Source organism: Staurois parvus, unplaced genomic scaffold (genome assembly GCF_062004578.1).
Source record: "Staurois parvus isolate SC_StPar_1 unplaced genomic scaffold, SC_StPar_1.0 ptg000371l, whole genome shotgun sequence".
Classification (NCBI taxonomy): Eukaryota; Metazoa; Chordata; class Amphibia; order Anura; family Ranidae; genus Staurois; species Staurois parvus.
The window spans coordinates 4,173,894-4,192,445 of record NW_028318167.1 but is presented as its reverse complement, the minus strand read 5'-3'; the positions used below and the strand labels follow the sequence as shown (position 1 = coordinate 4,192,445).

At 40.9% G+C, this 18,552-nt stretch overlaps 1 protein-coding gene across 1 annotated transcript in view; it reads left to right on the top strand.

Annotated features, from left to right (window-relative positions):
- GGH (gamma-glutamyl hydrolase) overlaps nt 1-18,552 on the top strand; it is a 41,889-nt gene that overhangs the window by 14,190 nt on the left and 9,147 nt on the right. The window contains exons 2-5 of the mRNA XM_089685322.1: nt 7,083-7,197; nt 12,914-12,964; nt 16,386-16,470; nt 17,934-18,072. Coding sequence (XP_089541448.1) covers nt 7,083-7,197; nt 12,914-12,964; nt 16,386-16,470; nt 17,934-18,072 — 390 coding nt within the window. The remainder of the gene's footprint in view (nt 1-7,082; nt 7,198-12,913; nt 12,965-16,385; nt 16,471-17,933; nt 18,073-18,552) is intronic.

The following is an 18,552-nucleotide window of genomic DNA, read 5'->3' as shown; positions in this document are numbered from 1 at the left end:
AAATTATACCTTTTTGAACATTACACAAATTATACCTTTTTTTGCCAATTTTTTTATTTTGTTCTGTGTATGCTAGCAGTATAAAGTGCGGTAATTATAGCACAGCTGCGCTGGAGCTTGTATATTTAAATTTCTGTACAATCTTGCCAAGCACATAAGTCATCACCCAATTCCAGTTCCTTTGGAAGAGAAGTATTCCATATTACGAAGCTAGGGTCCTACTATGCATCCACCAGTTCCTTGGAAGTGAAGTATTGTATAGTACTAGGCTAGGGTCCAACTATGCATCCACTAGTTCCTTGGAAGTGAAGTATTACATATTACGAGACTAGGGTCCAACTATGCACCCAGCAGTTCCTTGAAAGTGAAGTCCTCCATGATACAGGGCTTGGGACCAACTACAGTGCCTTGAAAAAGTATTCATACTTTTTCTTTTTAAATTTTCCTTTTTAAATTTTCCACCTTTTGTCATGTTACAACCAAAAACAAATGTGTTTTATTGCGATGTTATATGATAGACCAACACAAAGTGGCACATAATTGTGAAGTGGAAGGAAAATGAAACTTTTTTTTTTTTTTTTTTTTTTAACAAATATCTGAAAAATGTGTGCATTTGTATTGAGCCTCCTGTACTCTGATACCCCTAACTAAAATCTAGTGGAACCAATTGCCTTCAAGAGTCCCCTACTTAGTAAATAGAGTCCACCTGTGTCTAATTTAATCTCAGTATAAACACAGCTGTTCTTTGAAGCCCTCAGGGGTTTGTTAGAGAACATTAGTGAACAAACCGTATCATGAAGGCCAAGGAACACATCAGACAGGTCAGGAATAAAGTTGTGAAGAAGTTTAAAGCAAGGTTAGATTATTTAAAAAAAAAAAAACCCAAGCTTTGAACATTTCACGTAGCACTGTTCAATCCATCATCCAAAAATAGAGTATGGCACAACTGCAAACCTAACAAGACATGGCTGTTCACCTAAACTTACAGACCGGGCAACAAGAGCATTAATCAGTAAATCGGCCAAGAGGCCCATGGTAACTCTAGAGGAGCTGCAGAGATCCACAGCTCAGGTGGGAGAATCTGTCCACAGGACAACTATTAGTCGTGCAGTCCACAAATCTGCCCATTATAGAAGAGCAGCAAGAAGAAAGCCATAGGAAGACACGATTGCTGTGTCCCCCACATGGCTTTTCACAAACTGCAAACATGTGGAAGATGGTGCTCTGGTCAGATGAGACCAAAACTGAACTTTTTGGCCTAATAGTAAAATGATGTGTGGCGGAAAACTAAAACTGCACATCACCCTGAATACACCACCGCCACCGTGAAGCATGGTGGTGGCAGCATCATGTTGCGGGGATGTTTTTCTTCAGCAGGGACAGGGAAGCTGGCCAGAGTTGATGGGAAGATGGATGGAGCCAAATACAGGGGAATCTTAGAAGAAAACCTGTTAGTCTGCAAAAGACTTGAGATTGGGGCGGAGATTCACCTTCCAGCTGGATAAAGACCCTAAACAACCATTCCATTGTAGCACTGGCTGGATTAGACTTGAAAATTTCTGTTCACAGATGCTCTCCATCCAATCTGACAGAGCTGGAGCTATTTTGCAAAGCAGAATGGGCTAAAATGTCACTCTCTAGATGTGCAAAGCTGGTAGAGACATCCCCAAAAAGACTTGCAGTGAAAGGTGGTTCTACAAAGTATTGAATACAAATGCACGCCACACTTTTCAGATATTTGTAAAAAAAAATTGAAAACCATTGATCATTTTCCTTCCACTTCACAAGTATGTGCCACTTTGTGTTGGTCTAAAACATAAAATCCCAATAAAGTACATTTTACGTTTTTGGTTGTAACATGACAAAATGTGGAAAATTTCAAGGAGTATGAATACTTTTTCAAGCCACTGTATGCATCCATCAGTTTCTTGGAAGTCCACTGTGATTCCAGGAGGGCCTCAAGTTTGGCAAAATAGCACTGCATATGGGTTGTAATACATTTTTTAATGGTGACTCAAAGTGAGAGGTGACTTTGTTTGAAATGTGGCATATCGTTACTCATTGGGAGCTCTGTTGTGCAAACTTGATTTTACACGTGTGTCATATATTGAAAAGGACTGTTTATAAAGTCCCCTCTGCATTATTAACTGCCATCTCCATAGGGATAATATAGCAAACACATACAGAATAAGATACTTATTGGCCTTCGTAATGTAAAAAGATCCCATGGCTCTGTCTTCCCCACGTTTGTGCTGCCATTTTTAAATGTTTACATCGCCTTCTTCAGCTAGCTTCTTATCGGTCTTTGGGCTGGTTCACAGATAACCTCTAGTCTACATAAAATGAAATCTGGAGTGGATGTCTTTTGTAATTCAGACGATAGCTTGAACAGCTAGAAATATTTTGTTCCTGATACTAAGGCTCTATTTACAGCAGTGTGACTTGCATTCTGTGGGTAGGGCAGTATTTTCATTTCAATGGGCTTCTCTATCTGCAGAAATGCGGGTAAAGAAGTCCCAAACCCCCCCCCCCCCCCCTTCTTCTTTTTTTTTTTTTTTTTTTTTTTTCCTTTCGTTCATGTGGTTTTGCATGCAAAAATGGTGGCATTTTTGCCGATGTGTGGGGGTATAATTAAGATCTAAAGGACAGTGCAATTTGCCTACAGATCATTAACGAACGTACGCATAGCCTTAGACTTTAATGATGGTTATACACCAGTCCAACTCGGTGGCGTAAATTTTTGTATAACTTGCTTCATTCACAGGTTTAGTTGTGGATATCCATAATGAATTCTGAATGACTTTATTGTTTGCTGGTCCTCCTGAACTTGGGACATAAAGGGAATCGAATGATGACCCCATAGTCTTACTAATGCAGTTATGAGAATAACCTTTCCTTCAGTAGGCATTTTATATCGGAATTTGGACACTTGATATATGAAGGCTAATTGTTGGTAAAAATATGTCCAACAGTCTCTCCTTTCATGGACCTGTACTAACAAAATCTGCATGTAATCAGACGAGAATTGCATACAACTGTCCCTCTGATCTCTGCGTATCAATGACTTTGTGATCACATCATACTCACAAACGAGCTCTTTTTACCTTTGTGGAAGTGATCATAAGCAGCTGTCACAAGGCAAATGAAAGTGAACACTTAATATATTTTGTAAAAATAAGTCTGTCTTTCCATATCTGCAAGTCTCCTTCTCTGATTCCCAATACATTGGTAATTCAATTATCTGGATTCACCATAAGTTTGCTGACGTTACATTACATTATGGGTCAACAGCGACGTGTTTGTTTTTCCATGGTTTACACGCCTTCGCATAACTTCCTTCCAAGCTGTTGGAAAAACCTTGTTTGAGAAAGGCTAATGTAATCCTGAATCATTGGTGTAATATGTCCTGTTTCACAGTCATACTATATATATATATATATATATATATATATATATATTACACAAACACACTGTAACACTTTCACTGCCAGACCCTGCCCCCCATTTGTCACCTCAGGTGCCCATTCATTTTTTTGCTATTTTTCACTGGTTTTCATTCTACATTGCAAGGCCTATAGGATTAAGATGGTTCTGCTGATTTTGTATGCCCCATGGTAGTTGTGCAAATGTTTACCAAAAAAAAAAAGTGCTAAAATCATAACTGTATTACGTAATACAAAGATTTGTAAATTCTTTCTGCAAAATGGTGAAAATCGAAGGAATGTAAAGTTGTACATAAGCAACTTAAAGCATGGGCTTTAAAGCAGGAAAATAACTCAAAAGAAAAAAAAATATAAGTGACAACCTATCACTGTACCACGCTTTAATTCACTGAGCTCCTGAGAGCGACCCATTCTTTCAGGAATGTTTGTAGAAGCAGTCTGCATGCCTAGGTGCTTGATTTTATACACCTGTGGCCATGGAGGTGATTGGAATCCAATGATTTGGAGGGGTGTCCCAATACTTCTTGGCAGTGTGTGTGTGTGTGTGTGTGTGTGTGTGTGTGTGTGTGTGTGTGTGTGTGTGTGTGTGTGTATATATGTGTGTGTGTGTATATATATGTGTGTGTGTGTGTGTGTGTGTGTGTGTGTGTATGTCAGTCCACTCCTCACATTTTTGTAAATATTTTAACTTTTCATGTGACAACACTGAAGAAATGACACTTTGCTACAATGTAAAGTAGTGAGTGTACAGCTTGTATAACAGTGTAAATTTGCTGTCCCCTCAAAATAACTCAACACACAGCCATTAATGTCTAAACCGCTGGCAGCAAAATGTGAGTACATTGGGAATTAGTTGAGGGAGAGGAAGAACATTGGGGATAAGTGGAGGAGCAGGGGACACTTGGGATAAGTAGGAGATGGGGACATTGGGAATTAGTGGAGAGAGATATCCATTACAGGTGGGGTACAGCAGCACACCCATTCCAGGAACAGCAGAGGAGCAGCGATTGGAGGCTGCTCAGCGTCCTGGGACTGACAGCCAATAGGAAGATGTCAGGATAGTATGTATGCACTTCTTCTTGTGGAAAGAGGAGCACAACTCTCAGTTCTGGCTTTTCATTGCAGGAGATTATGTGCAGTAGAGAGCGGGCGAGGACAGGCTGTAACAGGATACATTAGGGATGTTTGATAGGAGATAGGAGTCCTGTACTGTGTTCTCGCTTCAGAATGGCAACTGCAGTGAAGGAAATGCCACTCCCCCGCCCTCTCCTGTGCTGTCATGTGCAGAGCAGTGAGTTTTGCGCTGCCGGACTAGCAGCCAGTCTTCTGTCTTCAGCTTCTGTCAGTGCCGGAGTAGCCCGCAGCAGGGATAAATGCAGAACAAAACTTCTTGCCTGGAGCTGCATGTCCTGGGCGTCAGGTGATAGGAATTAAATATCCCTGCTTACGGCTTCCTTTATTTAGCAGTATACTAAAATGAAGCCCTCAAGGGGACATTCACAGTTTGCTCTGCAGTAACACACTAGGCTGCTTTTACAGGGATGTTGAATAAGAATTTGTCACCGGACGCCCGGGAAATATAGTTCTGGGTGCTGGGCAGGTCGTGTGTGGGGTGTGTTTGTTTTTTTTTTTTTTTGGTTTTGTTTTTTTTGTTAACCTTTTTAGCACTGCTGCGGGAAAGCAGCAGGGCTCACCTGTCTGGTGAAAACTTTCGGGTGGCCACACTGCTGTCTGATTGCTTTCACACTGCCCACAATGCCAGCCTCCCCCCACCTGCTATGTCTCCCGGGCTCCGCTTGCCCATCTACGGGCCCGGGAAAGGTTCAGCTTGTCCTGCTGGCTAGAGCGGAGAAGAGCAGACACGTCCGCTCCCTTCCCCTTCTTGTCCTGACCCAGAAGTGATGTTATGATATCGTTTCTGGGTCCCCGTTGACAGATTTCTCAGTCCTCGATATCCTGGCCATATAATTTAATGCAGTGTGATGTGCACTGCATTACCTTCAGTGGAACACAGGGCAGACATCCAGGGTCTTTTAGACCTTTTGATGTCTCAATAAAGATAACCTGTCACCAAAAATCATCACATAGGGGACTTTTTTAAGTTAAAAAAAAAAAAAAAAAAAATGTAAAAAAATTCAAGTTACAGCCAAGCACATAACAACATCCCCTCAAAAAAAAAAAAACAACATTCTAAGCCCCCCACCTCCACATGTACAAACGTAGAAGCACACGCTGGAGCGCCTATGCATGGAAATGTTGATTAGCACGAGACATCCTCCGTAACACTATACTGATGACCTCTAAGGGGCTGTAAATGTGTCACCTATAGAAAATATAGGGTCTTGAAGTTCGCCGCCATCTCACAAGTGCACGCAAATTTAAGGTTTCATATGTTGGATATCTATTTCCTTTGTGCAACCTCGTCTTTAAAGTTAATTTTAGGGCACAAAAAAGCAATAAATTACCCTAAGTGTATTTTTACAGAAATTTTGCAGTAATATCATGCAATATTAAAAATTGGAACTTTCACTATTTTTATTATCTAGGGTCTTTGCTTTCAGAAAATATATAATGTTTGGGGGTTTGTGTAATCTTCAAGCCTAAAGTGTGTGTTTTTTTTTTTTTTTTTTTTTAAACTTGTGGGAAGAAAGGGAAAAAAAAAAGAAGCAAAAACGGCTCTGGCAGCAAATGGAATGAAGGATAAGCCCGACACTCCCCGTTCCTGATGAGCAGCCAATCTGTGCTCATCACACTGCAAGGTCTTTCCCCTCCTTTCTAGTCCCTGGGTGCAGTGCTGGAGACAGGCAGGGAGGGGAGGAGGAGATAAACAGTGCAATGTTAAAAATATTAACCGTTTGGGACTCCATAAAGCCCTTCCCTTTTTTTTTTTTTTTTTTTTTTTTTTTTTTAATACTCAAACTTCTTCTTTTAAAGAGGTGCCATTCTGCACTCAGCTGTTGCAGTGATTGCATGAAGTTGTCTTTGCCCACGTAACTGTTTTTGTACTAGATGTTTCATGTAGCATGCTCTGAGATGTAGAGACTACAGTGTGTGAAGAGGTCCAAGTTGCTGTCGACACATTAGGCTAGATTCACAAAGCTTCAACACAAGAATAACTATTTCGTTATTTTAACCATGGGACTGTAGTTTTCAAATTCTATTGAACATAAATGTCACTTTTATGAAAATAAGTATTTTATCTTGGTTGGCTAGCTTTTGTGAAATAAAGCGCTCCCCCCGGTCCAGCAGTAAACTGTTCTGTCTATGGAGCGTGCATTGAGCGTGCTGACCTCAGGAACAGTCCACTTACAGGACCTCTGCACTGCGGAGGGGAAGGCAGGGGCTGAAAGGTCTGGTTTTGTGCTGGGAGGATTGGCACTTCAAGTAAATATATCTTTGGTGTCCTCTCTTCTAGAATGAAAGCAGTTAACCCGTGCAGTGCGGGCATAGACCCACTCCACGGGCAAAAATAAAAAAAAATCCCAGAATTTTGGCTTTAGGCATTGTCAGCCACCAAGAATTGTTCAGTGCTCTCTCATCCTGGAATGACTACATGAAAATGTTAAATGCGCATGGATGGATTTGCTTTTTAAAACCGTTTGTGTTAATTTTTCTCACATTGATTTCTTTCTTTTACAGGAATAGTGGCACAGGAGACCCACTTTGAAAACCTGAAGCCATTTGGGCAGTCGTACATCGCTGCTTCTTACATAAAGTATCTAGAATCGGCTGGAGCCAGAGTCATTCCTATAAGGTGATCACTAACAACAAACACACCTTTTTATACACATGGCTAATGTTAGATGCCAAATCTGGTAATGTAGATTAAATGCAGCTAACCAGAGGTGCCTACATTTTTGCCTCTTGCTTGTTGTACACCTAAAACCCAGGACGCTCTTTTTAACCACTTGAGGTCCAGGAGGTTTTAGCCCCATCTTGACCAGGCCATTTTTTTGCTATTCGGTAGTGCACTACTTTAACTGACTATAGCGTGGTCATGCAAATTTAAATTTCTATTTTTTTTTTTTTTTTGCAATATAAACAGACCACACATTTTGGAAAAAACTTTTTTTACTTTCTGCTATAAAACATAACCTATACAAAAATCGCATTTGTTCATAAATTTTGTCCAAAATGTATTCTGCTACGTGTCTTTTGGTTTACAATGAAAAAAAAAATATCCCAATAAGTGTATATTAATTGGTTTGTATGAAAGTTATAGCATCTACACACTATGGAATATATATATATATATAGGATTGTTTTCTTTTACTACTAATGGCGGTGATCAGCGACTTATACTGGGACTGAGATCGTGCAGCGGGCAATCTGAAACTGGGTGGGGAACTGACTACCTGCCACTGACATCACCAGTGACACTAATACAGTTATATGTGATACTATACACTGTCACTGTACTAATGACACTGGCTGGGAAGGGTTAACCTCTAGGGCGATCAAGGATCATCCCTAAGAAACCGAGAGATCATTCCCTCTGTATTGATTTTCAGTACAGGCTCTGGGTTGTGATTGTACAAAGCTGATCAGCAGCTCCTGGCCATAAATCATTGGCAAAACCTGCTGACAGACACCCACTGTGTACATTCACAGCAGGCATTAAGGGGGGTGCACATGTGCATACCCTATACCCGAAAGCAGTCAGCAACGTACCAGTTGCTGTAACCACTGGAGTAGCTAATTGGCACTTTTATTTATGAAAGGTTGCCACTTGGCTCCATCCCCTACAAATTCTTCTGTTTAATATGATAGATGGCTTTCACTGCTTGGTGGCTGCACTGCTGTCTCACCTGCAATGAAATTCCCAAGTCAGCCCTGTCTAGTTCTCCCTTCCAAACTACAGAACATCTCTATCTTTTTCTTCATTTTCGTAACCTAAGAGCTGGTGTTTAGTGCAGCAGCAGAAAACACATGCTGACTTCCAAAGGTGTTGTCAGCTCACTACGGAAGTAAGAAGCTCACTAGATTTCTGGCAGGACTTGCAGAGCTGATTTTAAATCCTGTGTATCTTGATTGCTGGCCCTAATTTCCATTGGAAGGGTGGCTCCTTGGCTTGCAGGCTCATATGGAGCCCCACTACAGCCACCCTTTATGTACGCACTTGCATAATTCATACTGCCGTTGCCGATGCTGGACATGCTCAGGCAGCTAGAGGAATAGAAAACATCGTGATGGGTTAGGCATGTGTGGTGGCATTAAGACTGATGAGATACGTAGTCCCAAGGAATCTAATCAGAGACTTGTTTACATTCAGAATGCACTCTTCCCTGCTGGAAGTTTGGAAAAGCCACATGAAAGAAGTTGGAGGCTGTGATTGAAAAAATGAATAAAATGAGTGTTAAGTGGCATTGTTCAGAATAATGAATTGTCCCATAATATGTCGAGAGATGTACACTCACCGGCCACTTTATTAGGTACACCTTGCTAGTAGCGGGTTTGACCCGCTTTTTCCTTCAGAACTGCCTTAATTCTTCATGGAACAGTTTCAACAGGGTGTTGGCAACATTCCTCAGATTTTGGTCCATATTGATATGGGTTACTGTTGCCTTTTTATCATCTCGAACCAATCTGCCAATTCTCCTCTGACCTCTGACATCCACAAGGCAGTTTTATCCACACAACCACCACTCACTGGATAGTTTCTTTTTTTTTTTTTTCCTAACTCAACCATTCTCTGTAAACCCTAGAGATGGTTGTGCATGAAAATCTCAGTAGATCAGCAGTTTTTGAACTACTCAGACTAGCCCATCTGGCACCAGCAACCATGCCGCATTCAAAGTCACTTAAATCCTTTTTTTTTTTTTTTCCCATTCTGATGCTGTGTTTGCACTTCAAGTTGTCTTCACCACATCTAGATGCCTAAATGAATTGAGTTGCTGCCAGCAATTTGTGTTACCAAGCAATTCAACAGGTATACCTAATAAAGTGACCGGTGAGTGTATATCTAATTAAGACCCTGTTCACACTTAGGCCTCCTGCACACAGGATGGTTTCCTTATTTTCCTAGAAGCGTTTCCTCCTGGCAGCAGCTTTTGGCAGAAAAAATGCCTGACACTTTTAAAAGTGGTGTAACGCTTTCAAGCGTGTGTAGCTGCATCAAGTGCTTGGACGTTCATTCAATTGGCCAGAATAAATAATTTATTCTGGCCATTGAAATTAATTCTTGTTCAAGCTATAAATGCTCCTAGAGGTAATAGGCATTTAGGTTCTGTTACAAGTGTCAAGCGGTTTTTCTGCCAAAACTCTGCAGCTCCTTGACGCCCAGCAGTGGGTTTTTTCACCTGCCTCTAAACGTTTGTCTCTAAACGTTTGTGTGCATGTACACATACAGTTGTGACCAAAATTATTCAACCCCCAATGCTGTAAAGGGGTTTAGGGACTATAGTGTACATTTGGAATTGTATTCAGAATCAAATCCTACAAGGACGTTGTAACTACCCAAATGCAACTAAAATGACATCAATTGTTTATGTAATACAGTAGTAAATGGTTCTTATGTGGTTTCTTCATTGCCACAATTATTCAACCCCTTAAAGACTACCACTCTGAAGAACAGAGGTTCATACAGGTGCTTTCCATCAGGTATTGAAAACACCTGTGGATGTCACCGAGCAGCAATCAAGCATAATAAGCACCAATTAGGCAGCTTTAAAATGACTGTGATACTCAGCTCCTTCTAGACATTTACTGGTGTGGTTACAAACATGGTGAAGGCAAGAGAATGGTCCAGGAAGACAAGAGAAGAGGTGATTTCTCTTCACAGGAAGGGCAATGGCTATAAGAAGATTGCAAAGATGTTAAACATACCAAGAGACACCTTAGGAAGCATCATTCGCAAATTCAAGGCAAAGGGCACTGTTGAAACGCTACCTGGTCGTGGCAGAAAGAAGATGCTGACTTCGACTGCTGTGCGCTACCTGAAGCGTAGAGTGGAGAGAAGTCCCCGTGTGACTGCTGAGGAACTGAGAAAAGATTTGTCAGATGTGGGTACAGAAGTTTCAGCCCAGACAATAAGACGCACACTGCGTAATGAAGGCCTCCGTGCCAGAACTCCCAGGCGTACCCCCTTGCTGTCTCCAAAGAATAAGAAGAGTCGACTGCAGTATGCCAAAAGCCATGTGGACAAACCACAAAAGTTGTGGGATAGTGTTCTGTGGACTGATGAAACAAAATTAGAACTGTTTGGGCCCATGGATCAACGCTATGTTTGGAGGAGGAAGAACAAGGCCTATGATGAAAAGAACACCTTGCCTACTGTGAAGCATGGTGGAGGGTCAATCATGCTTTGGGGCTGTTTTGCTTCTGCAGGTACAGGGAAGCTTCAGCGTGTGCAAGGTACCATGAATTCTCTTCAGTACCAGGAGATATTGGATGGAAACGTGATGCAGTCCGTCACACACCTGAGGCTTGGGAGACGTTGGACCTTTCAACAGGACAATGATCCCAAGCATACCTCCAAGTCCACTAGAGCATGGTTGCAGAGGAAAGGCTGGAACATTTTGGAGTGGCCATCGCAGTCACCAGACTTAAATCCGATTGAGAACCTCTGGTGGGACTTAAAGAAAGCAGTTGCAGTGCGCAAGCCTAAGAATGTGACTGAACTGGAGGCCTTTGCCCATGAAGAATGGGCGAAGATACCCGTAGATCGCTGCAAGACACTTGTGTCAAGCTATGCTTCACGTTTAAAAGCTGTTATAACTGTAAAAGGATGCTGTACTAAGTACTAAGATTGAATGTCACTTGGGGGTTGAATAAAACTGATAATGCTGTGAGCACAGAAAAGACATTTGTGGTTATTTCATTATAACTGTTATGTTATATTTGTCTGACCTACAAGTGCCTCTTTAATGTAAATGTAAGCAAGATGACTGAATGATCAAAAGCAATGTCAAACTGGCCAAAACACTCAATTTCAGTGGGGGTTGAATAATTTTGGTCACAACTGTAGGCTAACATGCAGGGGAGTTTGGGGGGGGAGCAGAACCCCTAGAAGCAGCTTTAAAAATGTCCAGTGTGCATGAGGCCTTTGTGATGTGACCTGTGTTTTACCACACTGGATAAATATAGGACACACACAAAACAGTTGTTTTCTATGTTTTTATTCACTTTCATTTAGATTTTTTTTTTTAAACAAGGAGAAACTGTAACAAGGTCCATCTGCTTCTGAAAATGTGTAATAATATTTTGTAATTGTTTTAGTCCTGGCCATAATAAACAGCACAATTTGTGCGAACCACTATACACTACTTGTTATCCTTTTTATGTCATTTGATCATACTTATTGCATAGCATTTCAAAAACCTGTTAATGTGTCTGAAATTGTTATATACGTTGATCAGCCATAACAATATGACCACCCCTCTGGATGGATCAGTAGCAGATCCTTTAAGTCCTGTCATTTGCCAGGTTGTGTGTGTGTGTGTGTGTGTGTGTGTGTGTGTGTGTGTGTGTGTGTGTGTGTGTGTGTGTGTGTGTGTGTGTGTGTGTGTGTGTGTGTGTGTGTGTGTGTGTGTGTGTGTGTGTGTGTGTGTGTGTGTGTGTGTGTGTGTGTGTGTGTGTGTGTGTGTGTGTGTGTGTTTATTACAGCACATCCCACAGATGCTTAATTGGATTGAGAGCTGGAGAATTTTTTTTTTTTATTTATTTTTTTGTTGTGGAGTATAGATCTAGGTTTGTCCCAAGCATGTCTGAATCCACTTACTGTGGACTGACTCACTGCCTTTGCTGCTCTGTTCCAAGCATCATCTACTTTCAGTAGTCATGTCCTTGTGTTCTTGATCTTGGCTTCATATAACAGATACTGCCCTCCTCAACCTTAATCGCCCTCTTGATGTAAGTCAACACCTCGAACTTGTATTCCTCAAACCATTTTTGCAGGGTGCATTATCCTGCTGAAAGAGGCCACTGCCTTTAGAGAATATAGTTTCCATGAAGGGGTGTACTTTGTCAGAAATCATGTTTAAGTAGGTGGTGCTTGTCAAAGTGACATCCACATGAATGGTAGGATCAAGGTTTTCCAGCAGAACATTTCCTAAAACCTTACACTATCACGGCTGTCTTTCCTTCTTCCCATACTGCATCCTGGTGCCATCTCTTCCCCAGATAAACACATGCACACCCAGCCCAGCATGATGTAAAAGAAAATATAATTCATTAGCACAGGCCACCTTCTATTGCTTCGTGGTCCAGTTCTGATGTTCACAACAAACTGCGATGCCCATGTTTTTTTTGCTTTCAACACCAACTTTAGGGGCTACATGTTTACTTGCTGCCTAATATATCCCACCAACTTTCAGATTCCATTGTAACAAGATAATCAATGTCTACTTTACTTTTCCGTTATCTTGATGTTATGGCTGATCAATGTAAATGCATACCTTAACACACACCTACATCTCAAGTTGGCAAATACCTGTTTGTGCTTGATATTAATAAATACATTTGCTTTCTAGAATTGATTTGCCTAAGGAAGAATATGTGAAGATGTTCAACACAATAAATGGGTATGTAAATGCAGCAACCCTTCCTGAGATAAAATAGACTTCTATTGCTGTAATAGTCTTTTTAGTTGTGTAAGATTTTAAAAAGAACAGAACCTGTCTTTTTCTCCTTTCTAAATGTATCGCTGATGAGTAGTTTCAAATCAAGGACCAATCCCTGCAGACAGCAGCTCTGTGGATGGCTTGGCTTGGAGAAGACATCTCTGCTTATGGACTACTTATTTTAGCTTTTGGATTGGGTTGTGGGTAGTATTGTCTTTGACCACAGACACTATGGCAAGAAGTAAAGGAGTCTCCCCAGTGCGAATGCAGATAGCAATAGCTACCCGATATACTTAAAGCAAAACCCTTCCTTTTTTTTTTTTTTTTTTTTTTTTTCTTATCCATTGAGGGTCATAGTCTTTTCCAACAGGCTATAGTGTCTCTTGTAGGAGGATTGGACACTGGCCAAAAAAAAATTTGTAGGCCAGCTCACAATAACCCCTCCCACTACCAGCATGCCTCAGCGGTTTGATAGCTCCTAGGAGGCTGGATATAAATCAAAACACTTCTTTATAACACTGCTTGACAAACCCAGTAAATGCTTACTAGACTTGCTCATGTTTTAGAAGATTTTATTAAACCATATTCTATCCCCACTATGGATCCATCAGTTGCCCATCTTAACCGATTAAATTGTTGGAAACCCTTTCTAAAAGTTCTTGCAGATGGGCCGTCTTTTGTTAATTTCTGGCTGTTATTTTAATTTTGTCAAACCATGGCAGTATGGTAAAACTCATTTAGAGGACCATGGCAGTGGATCCTTCACTGATGGAGCATGTTGAGCAGGAGCACCTGACCTGTATGATCCTCAAGGGACAATGTTTCTTCTGACCTTTTTATATCAATGTCAAGTATGACAATGAAGCAGGTGGGTGTTTTTTACTTGCAGTTTTCTTCTAGAGTATGCACATCTAACCTTTCCAAACCTGGTTCTATGACCAGCCGCCCATCTCGAGTTAGAAACCTGCTATAACACCAGAAAATGCTTCATCAGCACGAAGGTGCACACTCCTTGTTCAAAACGGGGACGTTGGATAATTTTTGAAGACTTTTGAAGCATTTGTCTTTTTGAGGTCCTTAAGTGCAGAGAGTGCTATTCCAGGGATACTCCTTTACCTTCAGCTCTTTGTTCAGGTCCTCCCCTTCAACCATCCTTTCACTGCATGGATTAGCAGCCCTACTTCTGCCCATTTTTGGTGTCCCCTTGAACCAAAGTGTTCTTGTCCCAGCTTTTATGTCAGATTGGTCTCAGGAGTTGTACTCTGACCACGTCACTGTACTTTCTCTTAACCAGGACATCTGCATCTTTTAGGTGCTGTATGTCCAAAAACCCCAAAGGTGGCATCCACATGATTTACTTTTCCTTCTCTTTACCAGAGGGACTTTCTAGCTTCAATGGTCAATTAATATACTTTGGTCAGTGTGGGTTACTTCTGCGACCTTCTGAGGAGAAAAAACAGCGTGACCTGTGTTTGACAATGTCTGTTTTATCCAGATATCCAAACCGTGTCAGTGCTTGAATCCTTTCATTGCCTGTGGCAGCTTAGACCACAAAGTTTCTTCGTTGTATGTACTGTCATGTCCTTGTTCTTCTGTCCAGTAGTTGCCTGTCGTCTCTCAGCTGTTTGCATGAGAATCATAAGTCTGTGGGTAAGCTTCTTTGAGGAAGTACATGTTCTCCAGTCTCTTCTCAGACTGATTTAGCACTACACACTGTTGTTGTAAGAAAAGTTGATTGAGGTTTTGAGCAGATGGACTTGTCTGTTCCTGAGGATCAAGTAGTTATTGGCATGTTGGACAAGTCAACCAGCTATCAAGTCGAGGACGTTGTCCCACACAATAACTTCCTATCGCACATGTTCCTGGAGAAGGCCTGAGGTAAGAGGGTGCTGTAGCAACTGTTAACAGGTTGGCTAGTGTCAGCACGTAGCTCAGAACATATGTTGTCTGGACATCTTCGATCTGAAATCAAAGGTCCAAACGCTTATTGAAGAGATTACATCACAGTATTAGTGCAATGCTTTGAGGCCAAGCAATTTTCACTTTCCACCTTCTGGAAGGTTCTGTCTTTGGAAGTCCTCCTGTTGGAGTGGGGAAGAGGCAGTGGCTCTCTAATGATGCTGAGGCTCTCATCAGAGAATGCTCAACTGCTGGTCTACATCCTGGAGGCTGTTCTTTCTACATCACAGGATTATCTCCTTGGTAAGTAATCTGATGCTAAATAGGTCTATCTCCACGTGAAGGAATCCTCTAGTGATAGCAGTAACTGTGCTGGATGGATCTTTATGCCGGAATCTAGGCCTTTTCTCCTTTTTAACACTACTTCCTCGTTTGCTTTGCAGACTATGCAATCTTTCATGCTTGACCTTGTGTGGGAAACCCCCATGTACCTTCCCCCATTTGTCTTTTGTGACTCCATGAGGTCAAATCTTTGCTCTCTCCGCAATCGTTGCTTGGATTCATTGGAGGTATTTCTTTTCTAGTTCACCCTTCCAGGGTTCTTTTATGGTAGTCATTGCCTCTGCAAGATGAGTGTCTGACCTGATGGGCATTCAGTGTATGGAAACCCTATCTCAGTTGGACCCGTGATGGGATCAGGTGAGTTGATGCCTAGATCCTTTTTTTTTTTTTTTTTTTTTTTTTTTTTTTTTACCATCCCAGGTGGATACTAGGGTGGTTCAGTTTCTAATTCCACCTTCTTGGTGGTTGAGGTAACAGGTATGTGAGCTTTGTCTTTTAAAATTGGATTCTCCTTTCTATGTCAAAACACACTTCACTAGTTGCGAGTGTTCTTGATTTTTCAGGCATCGAGCATTAGTTCCCAATGCCTTCAGGTGGCCATTGAGCACAGACAGCCCCTAGTATTTTCTGTTCAGTATGGGCCTGTTAGTGATTGTTAGCTGTGTTGCCCACCTCTCTGTTGGACAACTTTTGAAGTGTCAAAGGTGAAAGAGTGCCTGTGTTCCTCAGTGAATGAGAAATTGGATTTTTGTATTCGTGCTAAATCTTTTTTTGCAGTCCTTTGGAGTGGCACGGGACTTTTTTTTTTTTTTTTTTGATAATTCTCTCAGTACAGTGTTACTATGAAAGTGACGCATACTGGTAGTGGGAGGTCTTGTGTTGGGCTGGACTAGAATTGATTTGTTTGCCAGTGTCCAATCCTCCTGTAGGTGGCAGTATAACCAAAAGGTGAAAGACTTCCTGTGATGTTCAGTGGACTTAAAAAAAAAACAAAAAAAAAAACACAGGTTCTAAGGCAAGTACAAAAATCCTATATTAGACTTTTTCAGAAATGGGTAATCAGTTGACATGCATTTGGTGCTGAGTTATGTTAAACAAAATCACAGGACTTTACAGTTTAACACTTTCCTTTGTTTTGTAGGGTTCTTTTGCCAGGTGGTGGAGTTGACCTTGAAACTTCAGAATATGCAAGAGTGTCCAAGATATTTTATGACCTGGCCATTGTGGTAAACTTGTTGCTATTAAGTATATTGTTTTGCCCTAAATATGAGCATCAGAATTTTAAACAGTTGTCATCTGTTTTAAGAAGTCAGCTTTCCTTGAAAAATCAATGTAAAGCTGAACTCCAGGAATTCAGCCACATTGTAATATTGCAGGCATACTAAGCATTCCACCTTCAAGACTTTTCTCTACCATTTTACATCTGAAATTTTTATGGTAGCTTTGGGAGAAAACACTCCAGGGCTCTTAGAGGTGAGACACTGTCTTCTCCACACAACAGCACTGTCTGCCCCTCTGCTGCCCATTCACAGAAGGCTTTGTATTCTGTGAATGGGTTCACATAACACACAGTGCTCTGTGATTGGGCAAGAGAGGGCACAGAAGCATCTTGAGAAAAGATAATATGCATCTATTAAGAGGACCAATATTCATGAAGATTTAAATTTTGAAGAATTTCTGCTTCAGTAAAGTTTGGCTAGATGAAGTTTACCTACTGCATGCCTGCATCTTGCAAGTCCAACTTGAGGGTACTAGGTTTTTGAATACACTTACTTCTATAATTGTTTTTGGACAGATTTTATAAAGTGATTTGCTTTAAAGGATAAGTTCACTTTTTGGGAACATGTTGCACGTTCCACCCATTTTTAGGGTGGGACATGAAGCATGTTCCCAATCCTACAGCCACCATCCACTGCTCCCCTCTCCCTATTACAGAAGTACAGGGAGGAAATCCCCCTACTAGCTGTCACTTTTCAAAAACCACACAGCCTTGTGGGGCTCTGCCCATACAGCCGCACCATTAGCAGTCCTCTGAAAGAATGGACTATAGGTCCTGACAGCCTTATTGGCTATCAGCTTCTAGTTCTCTAGGAACTACAACTGCGCTGTGGTAGTTCATTGATTCTTCTTTTCAGAAGTATTGGCTTGCTCATATGGGATGTACAGGCAAGCAGATACATTGACAGTCTGCAGGAGACCTGCATGACATCAGTGATCTTCTGATGGCTGGTACAATGCTTAATAGGATCCTAACACCAAAAATGATAAATGCACATTTTGTGTTTTTTTTTTTTTTTTTTTTTTTTTTTTTTACCTGCACAAAGTACAATTTTTTTTTGTGTAAAGGTGAACTTATTCTTTTAAATATTACCCTGAATTCAAAATGCTGCAATCAATAAACTGTTGTCCCAAGAGAAAACATTTGTCTGAGCATAAGTTGCCTACCACCCAACTCTCTCATTCATATTTTAATTTATTTAGGTTTAATTTGCATATGTAAACTTAGTTGTTTTGGACACTTTCTTCTATTTACACTCTGTGCTGAAAACATGTAAATAAAATATTGTTTTTATGTATCCTTTTATTTTTTCCTTTGTAGAAAGACATTTTAAATTTTAGTTTGCACTCAGATTTAAAACTTTATCCAAACTAATAGGATTAGTCTAATATCCTCATTATTGTCTCATAGGCAAATGATAGAGGTGACTATTTTCCGTTTTGGGGAACGTGTTTAGGATTTGAAGAAATGACAGTTCTAACAAGTGGGCAACTTCTCTTAACACGAACTGATACAGATAGCATTTCATTGGCTCTAAACTTCACTGAAAGTAAGTAGTTTATAGAAGTGTGCCTCTACTATCTTGAACAACCTAAAGGAAAGCTCAAAGAAAAAAAAGTTACCCTGTTACCCAGAGGATCCTTTTTGCAAAATGTATCACTTTACCTGTATATACTGTAAAGATTTTTGTTAGATTTTCTGCCCTGTAGATCTAGGCATGCAAGTCATTCCACACCCCTCCCATGGGTTGGCATGTCTTTGGAGTGTGGGGATGAAACTGGAGTACCCAGAGGAAACCCACGCAGGCACAGGGAGAACATGCAAACTCCAGGCGCGGTGGTGCTGTGGTTGGTATTCGAACCTATGACCCTAGTACTGCCAGGCGGAAGTGCTAATCATTCAACCATTGTGCTGCCCCTATCACACGACTTGCTGCAGTGAGCCATTCACATACAAGAAATTAAATCTTTACCTAAAAAAAAAATGTTTTTTACAACTTGATTTACATGCGGTTTTAATTTCTTACAAT